This window comes from Somniosus microcephalus, chromosome 3, assembly GCF_052327205.1.
Source record: "Somniosus microcephalus isolate GS21.2 chromosome 3, FLI_Smic_1.0, whole genome shotgun sequence".
Classification (NCBI taxonomy): Eukaryota; Metazoa; Chordata; class Chondrichthyes; order Squaliformes; family Somniosidae; genus Somniosus; species Somniosus microcephalus.
Window position 1 is genome coordinate 132,350,446 of NC_140989.1, and position 16,587 is coordinate 132,367,032.

The following is a 16,587-nucleotide window of genomic DNA, read 5'->3' on the forward strand; positions in this document are numbered from 1 at the left end:
GAGAGAAACAACCAACAACCACCAACTGTTTGGAAGGAGGGAAGAACAAAATCATCTCTTCTGAACATCTACAGGTGGGTGTTATTTGGGGCACTCTCCCAAAGACTTTGTATTTTAGGTGGGGGGAGAAAAGAAGAAACAAGGCCGGATCATCAAGGGGTGTAGTGTGTGTGGCTCTTGTTAAAAGCTAGGCCACGCACACCACTAATAAGCACCCCTTTCTATTGCCTGGCCTGGGAGAGCTGGAGCTGCCTAGGTGAAGTCTTTAATTTAATTCCATTAATTGCATCGTTAAGACCTGCTGCAGGACTGAGCCTGGGCATCTCCAGTTTTCCCAGGTGAAGACATCTTCTCCCCCTGCCAGAAGACCACCACCACCAAAGACTTCTAAATCCCATCGGAGAGTGCACCCCTGCCAACACCCACCCACCATCCTGAGTGGCAACACTGCCCTTGTGGCCTCCCTCCTTACCACCCCCTCTCTCTCTTTGTCTCTCTCTGCCTATTTCTCTGAGGCACCTGACTTTCATTTCTTTTTATTAATTGCCTATTGAGTAGAGGGGAGAAGGCCCCTCTCCCAATTTCAATCAATAAGGGGGAGAGGTGTGCCTTCAATTTAAACAGCTCCCTCTGCTCAATAGAGGACCAAAAAAAAATACCTGAGGCCATTAAAACCTTCAGGCCTGTGACTTGGGGTGAGTGTAGCCCTTATAAAAGCACCCCAGAATGGCGACTGCATCTTCGCCGGTGGCGGGGCAAGCCAGGACTTATGCGGGAGTGGCAGCCACAGCCACAGCTGCTCCCGCTGCTTCTGCTGCCCCGTCACCATTCAGATTAATAACAAAAAAGCTTGGGGTGAAGAGCTACACTCACCCCACTATGACCATTGAGGCCTGCGTTAAAGCCATGGCTGGGGTTGTCGGCCCCTCAGCCATCGTCGCGGCCTCAAAAATGTATGGGAAGGCTGTGTTCTTCCTGGGGTCGGAGCGGGCAGTGTCTCTGGCCGTCGCCAAGGGGCTCACCGTGGGCGGGACCTTCCTGCCGGTGGATCCTCTCGAGGCCACCGTGCAGAGGATCATCATTTCCAACGTCCCGCCCTATGTTCCTGGTGAGCTCCTCCTTCCCCATTTACCTCAACTTGGGGAGGTGAGGTCGGGGATCACACCCATCCCGCTCGGCTTCCGGGAGGCCAGCCTTCACCACGTCTTCTCCTTCCGGCGCCAGCTGTTTATCCAGCTGGCGCGGGAGGAGGACACCGACAGGGCGATCATCGTCCTCCACGAGGGGACCGCCTATCGCGTCTTTTGGACGTCGGACGGTGTGCGGTGCCATGCCTGCAAGGAGGTGGGGCACATTAGGAAAAACTGCCCCGCCTCCAAGGCCACCGGATCATCTCATGCGGCCGAGGCTGGCGCCGCCGCCGCTCCTCCCCCCGGATCTGCCTGCGCGTCGAGAACGTCTGATGCGCGGTTGACGTCGGGGGCCGATGCCACCAAGGCCTCCGGCGGGGGGGAGGGAGCGTGTCCGGCTGGAAAGAAGGCGCGGGGAAAAAATAAACACCTTAGGGCAGGTCCCCCCGTGGATGGCCAGCCCTTGCCCCTTGAGCCCCTTACACCCGCGCTCCTCGCGGAGTTAATCGGGGCAGACGTGAGCGGGAGGGGCCTCGTGCCCGAGCCTGTGGCCGCAACCGCCGCAGCGGTAACGCCAATACCTGCGGCCGGGCTCGGGCCCGAGGAACCCGACAAACCTGCTCCGCCGGAGGGAGCTGAGGAGGAGGCCTTTGCAGACATGGAGGTCTCCCTCGCTCCCTCCGTGCTAAAAAGAAGGCGCGACCCCCTGGAAGAGGAGGAGGACCGGGAGGAGGAAGGTCCCTCCGAGCAGGGGGAGTCGTCGCCCACCGCGGGTACTGCGCCCCCCCCCGCTGTCATCATCACCAGCGATCGGCAGGGGTCGCCTGTCCCTCGGGAGGCTGAGGCAGATGTGTCTGTCCAGCGCGTGCCTCCCGGGGATGGGGACGAGACCCTGCCCGTGGGGGGGGTCGCGGAACAACCCGCGGCGGAAAATGAAATTGACATTCTATCGGTGCCGTTACCTCTCGCCGGGTCGGGCGGCCTGGGGTCTGGGTCGGGCGAGCTCGGGGATAATGAGCTCGCCCAATGCGACCCGGACATCTCCCAGGGGCTGCTCGACCTGGCAGAGGTTTTTATTCAAAACACCCCATCCGCTGGGTCGGAGGTTGGTGGCGGGGAGGAGGATGGCCCCCTGGCTGCGTCTCTGGTGCCGGATGTACTGGAGGAGCTGGGAATTGTTCTCTCCCCGGTTTCTCCAGTCGTTCCGGCGTCTGGGGCGGAGGGGAGCTCTGAACCGCCGCCGTCTTCTGACCCAGCACCCCTAGAGGAGCCCAGGGAGGAATCCTCTGCCGCCGATCCTGGGGGTGGGATCCGGGCGGAGGCGGGGCTGGCTGGTGCGGCCGAGCCGTTCGCTGCGCACTGCGCGGCGGACGGGTTGGCCGCTGGTGACAACCCCCTGGAGGAGGATGGGGACTCGGTGATGGGCACGGAGGACGATTCGGACTCCAGCGCTGACGAGGCGATGGATGACCTCGTGCCCCTTGCCGAGTCTCCCCTCATTCCCGTAAGGGAACTCTGGGATTTTATGGCCACGTGCCTGGGTCGGCGCAATAAGGTCCGGCTGACCCTCGACAGGTGGTCGAAGCTGGCGCTGCTCATTGTATCCGTCCGCGCCGCCGTTAAGATCATGGGCGTGGACGAGGGTGTGAACCCGCTCGAGCTGCGTCGGCTCAGAACGTTTCTCACTGGGCTGCTGAGGAAGTGGCGGCTGACCAGCGGCTGCGCTTCCTCCCCCCGTTAGGTGTAGGTAGAGGTTGCACTATGCTTCTGACATGAAGATAACCATAGCCAGCCTCAACATCAACGGCAGCAGGGAGGCGCGCCGCAGATTCAATAACTTCTCGGTCCTTCGGGACGGGAAGTATGCGGTGTGCTTCCTGCAAGAAACCCACACCGTTCCGGGAGACGAAGCCACGTGGCTCCTGGAGTGGCAAGGAGGGGTCAGCATGAGTCACCTCTCCAACAATTCCAGCGGGGTGGCTATCTTGCTGGCCCCGCATTTTCAGCCGGAGATCTTGGGGGTCAAGGAGCACGTGCCGGGCCACTTGCTCCAGGTCACTGTTCGCCTGGGGGGCGTGCCGCTCCATCTAGTGAACGTGTACGCCCCTCAGGCCGGTGCGCAGCAAGTGCGCTTCTTTCAAGAAGTGTCCACTCTTCTGGGCTCCATCGACGTGGGCGAGTGCATCATCCTCGGGGGGGATTTTAACTGCACCCTCGAGGCGAGGGACCGTCCGGGTCCCCCGCGATGCCCGGCGGCAATGGAGAAGTTGAGGGACCTGGTCGGGTCCTTCGACTTGGTGGACATCTGGCGAAATCTTCATCCCGACTCCAGCGCCTTCACTAGCGTGAGGTCTGGAGGAGGAGGGTCCAGAATCGACCGCCTCTACATTTCCCGGGTGTACGTCTCCTGTGTTCCGGTGGCTTCCATGTGGCCGGTGCCGTACACGGACCACCACCGGGTGTGGGTGGAGCTCGTTCCGCTGCGCACGCGGGGGGTGTCCGCGTACTGGCACTTTAACAACCTGCTGCTGGAGGACGCGCAGTTCCGGGATTCATTTCATCGGTTCTGGGCCGACTGGAGAAGGAAGCAGGGGGACTTCCCCTCCTTGAGGCTGTGGTGGGACGTGGGCAAGGCTCACGTCCGTCTCTTCTGTCAGGAGTACGCGAAGGGGTCGACCAAGAGGCGGGAGGCCCGGGTCGGGCGGTTGGAGAAGGAGGTGCTCGACCTGGAGCCCTGTCTCGGTCAAGTCGTCGGGGACCCGGCCCTGCGGAAGGTGTACGAAGAGAAGAAGGGCGCGCTGAAGGACCTGCAGCTCGTCGGGTCCCGAGGCGCGTATGTGAGGTCGCGGATCCAGCTCCTGCGGGACCTGGACCGCGGCTCCCCCTTCTTCTACTTGCTGGAAAAAAGACGGGGGGTCCGTAAGCAGCTCTTGGGGCTGCTGGCCGACGACGGATCTCTGGTCTCGGATCCGGAGGGAATCAACGCGGAGACCCGCGCCTACTACGGGGCTCTGTTCTCTCCGGATCCGTCCAGCGAGGATGCGCGCAGAGTTTTGTGGGAGGACCTGCCGAAGGTCAGTCCGGAGGGCGACGAAAAATTGGACGCTCCGCTAAGCCTGGCAAAGCTGACCGGCGCCCTCCACCAGCTCTCGAGGGGAAAGTCCCTGGGGCTGGACGGGCTGACCGTGGAGTTCCACAGGACGTTCTGGGACATCTTGGGGGGTGACTACGCGCGGGTCCTGGGGGAAAGTTTGGCGACCTGGGAGATACCCCTCTCTTGGCGCAGGGCGGTCATTGTCCTGCTGCCTAAGAAGGGCGATCTCCGCCTCCTTAAGAACTGGCGCCCGGTCTCCCTCCTCAGCACGGACTATAAAATCTTTGCCAGGGCCATGTCTGCTCGCCTTGGCACCGTGCTGGCCCACATGATCCACCCCGACCAGTCCTACATGGTCCCGGGCCAGACCATCAACGATAACATCCATCTGGTCCGGGACCTGGTCCACCACTCCCAGAGGGCTGGTCTGTCGGTCGCCTTCCTCTCCCTGGATCAGGAGAAGGCGTTCGACAGGGTGGATCACGAGTATCTCTTCGGGACTCTGCGCGCTTTCGGGTTCGGGACGCATTTCGTCGCCCGGATCCGACTTCTGTACGCCGCCGCAGAGTGTCTGATTAAAGTTAACGGGTCCTTGACGGCGCCCCTTCACTTCGGGAGGGGGGTGCGTCAGGGATGCCCCATGTCCGGTCAGTTATACGCCATTTGCGTGGAGCCATTCCTGCGCCTCTTGCGGAAGAGGTTGACGGGACTGGCTCTGCAAGGGCCGGGCATGGAGGTGGTCCTCTCGGCTTACGCCGATGACGTGCTCCTCACGGTCACGGATCGCGCTGACTTGCGGAGGATGCGGGAATGCCAGCAGATTTACTCGGACGCATCCTCCGCCAAGATCAACTGGGAGAAATGTTCCGGACTCCTGGTGGGTCAGTGGCGGGTGGACTCCCTGCCGGAGGAGTTCAGGCCTTTTGCCTGGAGCACCACGCACCTCCTCTATTTGGGAGTCTACCTTAGCCCTGCCGAGGACGCCTGGCCGGCGAACTGGCAAGAGCTGGAGGCCAAAGTCACCGCTCGCCTAGGACGCTGGACAGGACTGCTCCGAGTGTTGTCCTACAGGGGTCGAGCGCTGGTTATAAACCAGCTGGTGGCCGCCATGTTGTGGTACCGGTTGGTCACTTTGATCCCTCCCCCTGCGTTTGTCGCCAAGATGCAGAAGAAGCTCATCGACTTCTTCTGGGACAAAAGGAAGCACTGGGTCTCTGCCGCGGTTCTGTGTCTCCCGCTTAGGGAGGGCGGTCAGGCGCTGGTGTGCCTTCGCACCCAGGCTGCGACTTTCCGTCTTCAGACGCTGCAGAGATACCTGTACGTTGAGAATCCTCCGAGATGGTGTGCGCTGGCGACGTTTTTCTTCCGCCAGCTGCACGGCCTCAATCACGACACGCAGCTCCTGTTTGTGAAAGTGGGCGGCAGGCGTGCCGACCTGCGGGAGCTGCCTGTCTTCTACCAGGAACTACTATGGGTTTGGAACTACGTTGCTTCCAGGCGGAGCTCTCCCCCGTCAGGAGCGGCGGCTCTCCTTCGGGAGCCGCTGCTCAGGAATCCGCACCTCCACGAACGCGGGTTCGGGCGGCTGGCGGAGGGCAGTGCTGTGCCTGGCGGGGTGACCAGAGTCGGGGACCTGCTCGATGGCGGAGGAGCGGGCTGGATGGCGCCGGAGGAGCTGGTGTGGCGCCTGTCCTGGGCCAACGTCCGGCTCGCGGCCGAAACCATCGAATCGGTGAAAGCGGCACTGGGCCCCGACTCCACTAGGTGTATCGAGGCAGCTCAAGCACGTGGGGCGATCCCGTCCGAGCTTACCCCCGTCCGGACGGAATTCCTCATTGGCGCCCGGCCCCGAAACTCCCCTCGGGAGCCGGCGCCTCACAACTTGAGCCGTCTCGAGGAAATACCCTCCGTGCCTTTTCATTCCGCGCGGAGGGGTTTCCTGTACGGGCTGCTCCTGCACACTCTCCACTTTGCCATCTTCGTCTACCGTCTGGACACGCCTTGGCGTGGCGTCTTGCCGACTGGCGGTGGCGGAGGTCCCCAATGGAGGGCTCTCTACGCGGGAGTCCTCCCTTGTTCCATCGGGGACTTGGCCTGTAGGGTGTTGCACGGAGCGGTCCCGTGCAATCAGGTTTTAAGTAGGTTCACGGACTCCCAGGCCGCCTGCATTTTTTGCGGCCTGGAGGAGTCCGTGTTTCACGTTTATATGGAGTGTGAGAGGTTGCAGCCCCTCTTTCACTACTTGAAGGGGCTGCTCCTCGATTTTTGGTTGCACTTCAGTCCCACGCTCTTGATCTACGGTCACCCGGTGCAGAGGGGAGCGGACAGGCTGGAGGACCTCCTTGTGGGCCTGCTTCTGGGCCTGGCTAAAAGAGCAATCAATTGGTCCAGGCAGCGGGCGGTCGAGGGGGTCGTCCAGCCGGATTGCCTGCCTCTCTTCCGCGGCCATGTTGGCGCCCGGGTGGCCCTGAAGATGGAGCACGCGGTGTCTGCCGGTGCGCTTGAGTATTTCCTCGACCGGTGGGCGCCGCGGGGACTGGAGTGCATCATCAATTCGGAAAACCAAATTTTAATTTGATTTGTTAAGATTTAGTTGAACTTTTGTTTATTTACAGTCTAATTGGGTTTTTTGGGTTCAAACAAAAAGAGGACCCTCAATCACTAAAGACCTGTTTACTTACTTCTGTAGTCTGTGTCCTGTTATTCAGTATAACTGCAATTGAAAACACAGACTCAACAGTTCTCAAGGACAGTATTATTGGGAGTGTTTGCGTTTCCTGTGATTTCACCCCTTACTGCTCATATAACTACTAAAGATCATGTGTGAGTTGGACAGTTAGGTGAAATTGTATGTTGTTTTATTTTGGGGAAGTGTTTAATTGTGTCTTACTGCAGTGCGTTTCTTGCAGGCTGACAGTGGGTTTTTCAGTGAAGGAAGTTCAAGTGACGACGAAGATGTTTTAAAAGAGGAGTTTCGAGGAGTTATTATAAAACAAGGATGCCTGCTAAAACAGGTTAGTGATAAAGAACTGGACCTGTGTTACATCAGTACACAGTCTGGGGTAAAGGGAGGACAGTACTGGGCCTGTGTTACATCAGTACAGAGTCCAAGGTAAAGGGAGGACAGTACTGGGCCTGTGTTACATCAGTAGAGTCCGAGGTAAAGGGAGGACAGTACTGGGCCTGTGTTACATCAGTACAGAGTCCGGGGTAAAGGCAGGACAGCACTGGGCCTGTGTTACATCAGTAGAGAGTCCGGGGTAAAGGGAGGACAGTACTGTGCCTGTGTTACATCAGTAGAGTCCGAGGTAAAGGGAGGACAGTACTGGGCCTGTGTTACATCAGTAGAGAGTCTGGGGTAAAGGGAGGCCAGTACTGGGGCCTGTGTTACATCAGTAGAGTCCGAGGTAAAGGGAGGACAGTACTGGGCCTGTGTTACATCAGTACAGAGTCCGAGGTAAAGGGAGGACAGTACTGGGCCTGTGTTACATCAGTACAGAGTCCGAGGTAAAGGGAGGATAGTACTGGGGCCTGTGTTACATCAGTACACAGTCCGGGGTAAAGGGAGGACAGTACTGGGGCCTGTGTTACATCAGTACAGAGTCCGAGGTAAAGGGAGGACAGTACTGGGCCTGTATTACATAAGTAGAGTCCGAGGTAAAGGGAGGCCAGTACTGGGCCTCTGTTACATCAGTAGAGACCGAGGCAAAGGGAGGACAGTACTGGGCCTGTGTTACATCAGTAGAGTCCGGGGGTAAAGCGAGGACAGTACTGGGCCTGTGTTACATCAGTAGAGAGCCTGGGGTAAAGGGAGGACAGTACTGGGCCTGTGTTACATCAGTAGAGAGTCTGGCGTAAAGGGAGGACAGTACTGGGCCCTGTGTTACATCAGTAGAGAGTCCGGGGTAAAGGGAGGACAGTACTGGGCCTGTGTTACATCAGTAGAGAGTCTGGGGTAAAGGGAGGACAGTACTGGACCTGTGTTACATCAGTAGAGAGTCTGGGGTAAAGGGAGGACAGTACTGGACCTGTGTTACATCAGTAGAGAGTCCGGGGTAAAGGGAGGACAGTACTGGGCCTGTGTTACATCAGTAGAGAGTCTGGGGTAAAGGGAGGACAGTACTGGACCTGTGTTACATCAGTACACAGTCCGGGGGCAAAGGGAGGACAGTACTGGGCCTGTGTTACATCAGTACACTGTCCGGGGTAAAGGGAGGACAGGACTGGGGCCTGTGTTACATCAGTACAGAGTCCAAGGTAAAGGGAGGACAGTACTGGGCCTGTATTACATCAGTAGAGTCCGAGGCAAAGGGAGGACAGTACTGGGCCTGTGTTACATCAGTAGATTCTGGGGGTAAAGCGAGGACAGTACTGGGGCCTGTGTTACATCAGTAGAGTGTCCGAGGAAAGGGAGGACAGTACTGGGGCCTGTGTTACATCAGTACACAGTCCGGGGTAAAGGGAGGACAGTACTGGGCCTGTGTTACATCAGTACAGAGTCTGTGGGTAAAGGGAGGGCAGTACTGGGCCTGTGTTACATCAGTAGAGCCCGAGGTAAATGGAGGACTGTTCTGGGGCCTGTGTTACATCAGTACAGAGTCCCGGGGTAAAGGGAGGACAGTACTGGGCCTGTGTTACATCAGTAGAGTCCGAGGGCAAGGGAGGCATTACTGGGCCTGTGTTACATCAGTACAGAGTCCGGGGTAAAGGGAGGACAGTACTGGGCCTGTGTTACATCAGTACACAGTCCGGGGGTAAAGGGAGGACAGTACTGGGCCTGTGTTACATCAGTAGGGTCCGAGGTAAAGTGAGGACTGTTAAATCCGTGACTCTTTAGGTAGTGTGTCCTTCAAATAATCGACAGAGACTGCAGAGGAACAATCAACAGGTGTTTACTGGATGAGGGTTGCTCTAAAACTAAACAGTACAGATCCCAATCAGGGTTATATACAGGTGTGGTCACTGCCGGTACTACAGTATACAGGAGCTGTAAAAAGTAGTTCTCCCCTTAAAGGTACATACACTACAATTCCTCCCCTTTTAGATTAACAGTACCATAACATTCATTTAACAATTAACACTTTTAACATGCAACATTAACTGAAAATAGTCCATTTATACATTCAGTCTTTGTGGCGGCTTCCCGACCCTTTCTGGATAGCGCCTTTCCTGAGTGTCTTGCTCTTGGTGCGGAGGCGATTCTGGCCCCCTGTCGTCGGTTGGTTCAACAGGTTCCGATACTACTGTTTCTGGGGTAGATGCTACCTGTATGTCGGGTACATTACCAGGTACGCGAGACATGGGGTGGACTCGTTCCTGTGACGCTAGGATCTGGTCGACATGGCATCTCACAATGTACTCCCCAACATCCACTGTGTACATTAGTGGCCTCTGCTGTGTGCATATCGTTCCTGGTTGCCATTTCTCTGTTCGGTAGTCGCGGGCCAAGACTGGTTGCCCTACATTGAAGCTCCTTGTCGGCTTCTCATTGATGTGCTGGAATTGCTTATTCTCAACATTTCTTCGTACATTTGGTCTGAGCAAATCTAGACGAGATCTCAACCTTTGGTTAAAGAACATCATGGCCGGGGTCTGGTTGGTAACTGCATGTGTCGCATTTCTGTAGGCTAACAGGAAATTGTCCACCTTATGCTGCAGTGGAATGTCGTCATCGCACATGGCCCTTACTGCCTTTTTAAAGGTTTGTACGAACCTCTCAGCCAATCCATTTGTGGCTGGATGATACGGGGCGGATGTGTAATGCCTTACCCCATTCCTTTTCATTAATTTCCAAAACTCCTCGGACACAAACTGTGGTCCGTTATCAGAGCAAATCTGCTCTGGCAAGCCGTTCCTGGCAAATATGGTCCGTAGGACTGCAATCGTTTTCTCCGTGGTGGTGGAGGACATTTTGATCACCTCAGGCCATTTCGAGTGCGCATCCACGGCTATTAAAAACATTGAGTCCATGAATGGACCAGCAAAATCAATATGCACCCGTTGCCATGGAGAGGAGGGCCACTCCCATGGGTGTAGAGGGGCATGTGGTGGTGCATTTTGGACCTTCTGGCATCCTGAGCAGCTCTTTGTCAGGTCCTCGATTTGCTGATCGATCCCCGGCCACCACACATAAGCCCTAGCAAGGCTTTTCATTTTCACCCCTCCCAGATGGCCTTCGTGAAGCTCATTGAGCACTCTCTCCCTTAACTTGGGTGGAATTACCACTCGGGATCCACACATCAAGGTCCCTTGGCATACTGACAGCTGTTCTCTTCTGGATGAGAATGCTGGCAACAGTGAGTCGCCATGTGTTGGCCATCCCTTCACCGTCAAATCATATACCCGAGACAGTGTCGGGTCATTTCAGGTCTCCTTCTCTATATCCGCGTTAGTTACTGGCAAGCGTTCAATTATAGTCGAATAAAATATTTCGGCAGGGTCCTGTCGAAGTTTCAACTGTTCAATAAGACTCTGTGAAACAAAGTGATCGTCAAAGGCAGACTTTATTTAATCTACTTGCTAGCAAGGGGAGCTTCACGTAGGCAAAGGCTATCGTGACTTCTCCGAATACATGGACAAAAACACCTCTTTTTATACACAAAAATCAAAACCTTTTATCACATGGTATGGTATTGAGACACAATTAATAACATTAAGAAAGAGATGAGTAAGGAATGTTTAAGGTCAACAAGAAGATGACTAAAGGGTCAGCAGAGCCTCGGTGTCTTAAGATAAGGTTAGCCAATAGATAATCAAAAGTCATGATGCAGGAATACCTTTAGATAAAGTTAATTAATTTTATACAATGGAGATGGTTTGTCTCTCACTTTGGTTCTGGACATTCATATGAATGTTTACAGTACATGTCCTTCGGTTATCATGCTTTTTGTTCTGCTAAGCTTATCTTGTTTACTGGAACTGCTTAGCCTGCAAGCTACAAAGGAGTCACATCCTCTTCCTTAAACCGCTTCCTAATATGGGCCTGCCCGTTTCCCCTTATGTTATACTGTGTGAAGCCATTTTGGCCTGTTGAAACAGTTCCAGACTCCATTTTAATATAAGAGAGTATGTGTGCTTATTTTATACTAATATGTGTGGATATATATTTCTATGCTGATGCACTTCTACAGTCCACTGCTGGTGCTTCCTCCGCAGTAGGCAGTGGCAGGCGTGATAGCCCATCAGCGTTTCCATGCTGTTTCGTGCCCTTATATTCGATTTCAAAATGGTTCGCCCCTAGAAAAAGGGACCATCTTTGTAGCTGTTGCGCAGTCATCACCGGAACGCCCTTCTTTGGATTAAAGATGGAGACAAGTGGTTGGTGGTCAGTCAGCAAGGTGAACTTCTGCCCATGCAGATAGTGGTTGAATTTTTTTAATCCCCATACAAGGCTGAGTGCCTCCCTGTCAATCTGGGCGTAGTTGCGCTCGGCTGAGGTTAGTGACCGAGACGCAAAGGCTACTAGACTCTCCAACCCGTCTGGGAATTTGTGCGAAAGCACCGCTCCAATACCATAGGGTGATGTATCACACGCCAACCGAATTGGTAGTGCTGGATTGAAATGAGCCAACACCTCTTTTGATGTGATCAATTCTTTGCACTTCTGGAAAGCTCGTTTACATTCGTCATTCCACTTCCATGGTACCCCGGTTTGCAGTAGGGTGTTCAGTGGGTGTAGTACTGTAGACAAATTCGGCAAGAACTTATGCTAGTAGTTCACCAGCCTGAGGAACGACCTCAGTTGTGACACATTTTCCGGTGCTGGAGCCTTGACTACTGCCTCAATCTTTTCAGGGACTTATGTAACCCCTCTTCATCAATAACGTGGCCACAATACGAGATCTGCTTCTGTAAAAACTCGCATTTCTGGCGATTAGCTCGGAGCGCATATTCCTTCAATCTAGTGAGTACCTGCTCCAGGTTGGCGAGGTGATCACTGTCATTTTCGCCCGTGACCAGGATGTCGTCCAAATAACACTGGGTCCCTGGAATCCCTTGCAGGACTTGATCCATTGCCGTTTGCCAAATAGCCGGAGCTGATGCTACCCCGAACACCAGCCGGTTGTATTGGTAGAGACCTTTATGAGTGTTGATCGTGAGGTACTGTTTCGAGGCTTCTTCTACCTCCATTTGCAGATACGCCTGGTCCAGATCAATCTTAGTGAAGCGTTTTCCTCCAGATAGCGAGGCGAAAATATCTTCAATCCATGGAAGCGGATATTGTACCGTGTGAAGGACTGGGCTCACTGTCACCTTAAAGTCCCCACAGGTGCGAACCTTCTTTGGTTCTCCAGGCGTATTACTCAACGACCTCTTCATTACAGGAATGATGGGTGTAGCCCACTCGCTCCAGTCCACTTTGGACAGTACTCCAGAACGTTCCAAACCTTCCAGCTCTGCTTCGACGGCTGGGCGGAACGCATAAGGCACTGGTCTGGCCTTAAAAAACTTTGGGCTTGCATTTTCCTCCATTTTGATCGTCGCTGTTATGCCTTTTAGTGTTCCGAGGCCCTCCTGGAACACTTCTTGTGCGTCAGTTAGCATTTTTGACAGTCGTCCAGGTGTGACGTCGTCATCCTTTTTGGCATCTACCATCAGTGCTTGTATGGCATGCCAATCTAACTGTATCTTCCGGATCCATTCACGTCCTAGTAGTGGTGGTCCTCCATCTGGCAATACATATAGGTCCATTTTTGGTGTTTCCTAGCCATTGTATATCACGTTCACCCTTATTTTTCCTTTGGAGTAGACTTTTTGCCCCGTGTACGTCATCAGGACAATCTCTGTATCTCTCAAGGGTATATGTGAGAATAGCCGCTTGTAGTCCCTTCGGTTTATGACTGTTAGGGCTGATCCTGTGTCCAATTCCATTTTCACTTGGACTCCGTCTATCTTGAGCGTGACCCAGATAGTTTGGTGATCCTCCATTTTGATTACATTATGTAGTTTCAGACAACCCAGCTCCTTGCTTCCGGAGTCTGTATCACTTTTCTGTTCGTCTGAACTACTCTCCGTCACCTTATGTACCTTCTTGTACTTCTCCTGTGGAGATTTCTTGCTGCTGGTTTTCTTTCCCAACCTGCAGACTCTTGCTATGTGTCCTACTTCTCCACACTGTCTGCACACTTGGTCCTTGAACCAACAATCCTTATGGTCGTGTGTTGTTCTGCCGCAGCGATAACACTTCCCTGCTCCATATGACATTTCATTTGTGCCATATTCTTGCGGTCTCCATTGTATCTCTGCAGCGCCCCGTGCGGCTGCTTCGTGTGATACTGCCATGCTGAAAGCCTTGTCCAGCGTAAGATCCTTTTCTGATAGAAGCCGTTTCTGGGTTCCTTCACTTTGAAGCCCACACACAAACTTGTCCCTTAAAGCATCTGCTAGTCCCGTTCCAAACTGGCAGTGTTTCGATAGCTTGCGCAGTTCCGTTAAATACTCAGCATTACTTTCATCTTTATTCTGGTTCCTTTTGTGGAACTTAAATCTTTCTTTTATCAGCAGCGGTCTGGGGTTTAAGTGGTCCTGTAGGATTGCCACTATGCTTTCAAAATCCTTTTCCACTGGCTTCTCTGGGGTTACTAGGTTTTGCAGTGAGCCATACGTTTTTGCACCCATGGAATTCAACAATACCAGTGCTTTCCTGGCATCTGGCACTTCATTCACCTTGCAGTACACTTCTATGCATTCTATGTATGTCGCCCAATCTTCGACTTCATTGTCGAACGCTGTGACACTGCCAGTCTTTGGCATCCCTGGGTGTGGTTAGACTGGCTCAAAATGGCGTCTCCCGTGCTCTCTCTTCTCCGCTGCCTCAAAATGGCGTCTCCCGCGCTTTCCTTTCTTCCCGCGCTCTCCCTTCTTCTCCACTGTGGCTCAAAATGGCGTCTCCCGTGCTCTCCCTTCTTCTCCGCTGCGGCTCAAAAATGGCGTCTCCCGCGCTCTCCCTTCTTCTTCGCTGCGGCTCAAATGGCGTCTCCCGCACTTCCTTTCGTCCCCCGCGGACGCTGCTCAGCCCTTGAACACCGGCCGCGCTCTGCGTATTTTCCTGCGCGCCTCTCTCGTTGACGCCGCTTGGTCCAGAACCCCGGCTGCGCCCTGTGCACTTTACCCTCTCTCTTACCCGTCGACGCTGCTCGGCCTTTTTCTGTGCCGTCGGTCGGCTCCCGCCGCCGCTGTCCGGGAAGGGTCTGCGCCGTACCTGCTGCCAACCCGCTGCGCTGGATCGTCGCGGCTGGAGAACCAAGCCCAGCTCTCCACAGCCTCCTTTGCCTGCTCAAGTCCACTCAGGATGGTCGACGCCCGCACTGATGGAATCGGCCTTCTTCTGCAGAGTTGCAGGTAGGTTCGAATCACCTCGTCGCCAATGTTGAATCTGTGAATCTTTAGGTAGTGTGTCCTTCAAATAATCGACAGAGACTGCAGAGGAACAATCAACAGGTGTTTACTGGATGAGGGTTGCTCTAAAACTAAACAGTACAGATCCCTACGCAGGGTTATATACAGGTGTGGTCACTGCCGGTACTACAGTATACAGGAGCTGTAAAAAGTAGTTCTCCCCTTAAAGGTACATACACTACAAGGACAGTACTGGGGCCTGTGTTACATCAGTAGAGTCCGAGGTAAAGGGAGGGCAGTACTGGGCCTGTGTTACATCAGTAGAGTCCGAGGTAAAGGGAGGACAGTACTGGGCCTGTGTTACATCAGTACAGAGTCCGAAGTAAAGGGAGGATAGTACTGGGCCTGTGTTACATCAGTACAGAGTCCGAGGTAAAGGGAGGACAGTACTGGGCCTGTGTTACATCAATACAGAGTCCGGGGTAAAGGGAGGACAGTACTGGGCCTGTGTTACATCAGTACAGAGTCCGAGGTAAATGGAGGACAGTACTGGGCCTGTGTTACATCAGTACAGAGTCCGGGGTAAAGGGAGGACAGTACTGGGCCTGTGGTACATCAGTACAGAATCTGAGGTAAAGGGAGGACAATACTGGACCTGTGTTACATCAGTACAGAGGCCGGGGTAAAGGGAGGACAGTACTGGGCCTATGTTACATCAGTACAGAGTCCGGAGTAAAGGGAGGACAGTACTGGGCCTGTGTTACATCAGTACAGAGTCCGAGGTAAAGGGAGGACAATACTGGGCCTGTGTTACATCAGTACAGAGTCCGAGGTAAAGGGAGGACAGTACTGGGCCTGTGTTACATCAGTACAGAGTCCGAGGTAAACGGAGGACTGTACTGGGTCTGTGTTCTTCTTCTTCTTAGGCAGTGCCTCAGAACCGAGGATGACTTGCTTCCAGATTAAAAATGTATTCTCAGGTGACTGATGAGTCCAATGCAGGACCTACAGTCTCTGTCACAGGTGGGGCAGTTGTGGTTGAAGGGGCGGGTGGGTGGGGTGCTTGGGTTGACGTGCGCTGCTTGCGCTTGGCTAGCGCTTGCTTCCGGCGAAGTGACTCGATGTGTTCGGCGCCTTCTCGGATGCTTCTCCTCCACTTTGTGCGGTCTTGGGCCATGGATTCCCAGGTGTCGGTGGTGATTGTTACGTCCGTGTAATAAGAAGAAAAGGACTGCAGAGAACGGTACAACAGGTGTGTAGTGTATGTACCTTTAAGGGGAGAACTACTTTTTACAGCTCCTGTATGCTGTAGTACCGGCAGTGACCACACCTGTATATAAATCCTGAGTAGGGATCTGTACTGCAGTTTTAGAGTAACCCTCATCCAGTAAACACCTGTTGATTGTTCCCCTGCAGTCTCTGTCTAGTTATTGAAGGACACACAACATCAAGATACATGGATTTAACATTGGCGATGAGTCGATTCGAACCTACCTGCAACTCTGCAGAAGAAGGCCGATTCCAGAAGCATGGGCATCGACCATCCAACGGAGACTGCAGCTAAATGGGCTCGCAAAAGGTACGGCGCAGACCCTTCCCGCACAGCGGCGGCTAGAGCCGACCGACGGCACAGGAAAAGGCCGAGCAGCGTCGATGGGAGCAGAGAGAGGGTAGAGCGCACAGGGCGCAGCCGGTGTTCAGGACCGAGTGGCGTCGATGGGAAAAGAGTGAGAGGGTAGAGCGCACAGGGCGCAGCCGCTGTTCAGGACCGAGCGGCGTCGACGCGAGAAGAGAGGGTAGAGCGCACAGGGCGCAGCCGCTGCTCAGGGCCGAGCGGCGTCAATGAGAGAGGTGCGCAGGAAAACGCGCAGAGCGCAGCCGGTGTTCAAGGGCTGAGCAGCGTCCGCGGGGAAGAAAGAGAGCGCGGGAGACGCCATTTTTTTTTGAGCCGCAGCGGAGAAGAAGGGAGACCGTGGGAGACGCCATTTTGAGCCACAGCGGAGAAGAAGGGAGAGCGCGGGAAGA

The 16,587-nt window shown here is 54.5% G+C and overlaps 1 protein-coding gene across 1 annotated transcript in view; it reads left to right on the plus strand.

Moving 5' to 3' along the window:
* The window catches only part of plek (pleckstrin), a 77,536-nt gene that overhangs the window by 27,748 nt on the left and 33,201 nt on the right, over window positions 1-16,587 (plus strand). Inside the window, exon 5 of the mRNA XM_085981631.1 lies at window positions 7,134-7,238. Within this exon, the coding sequence (XP_085837757.1) occupies window positions 7,134-7,238 (105 nt within the window). The remainder of the gene's footprint in view (window positions 1-7,133; window positions 7,239-16,587) is intronic.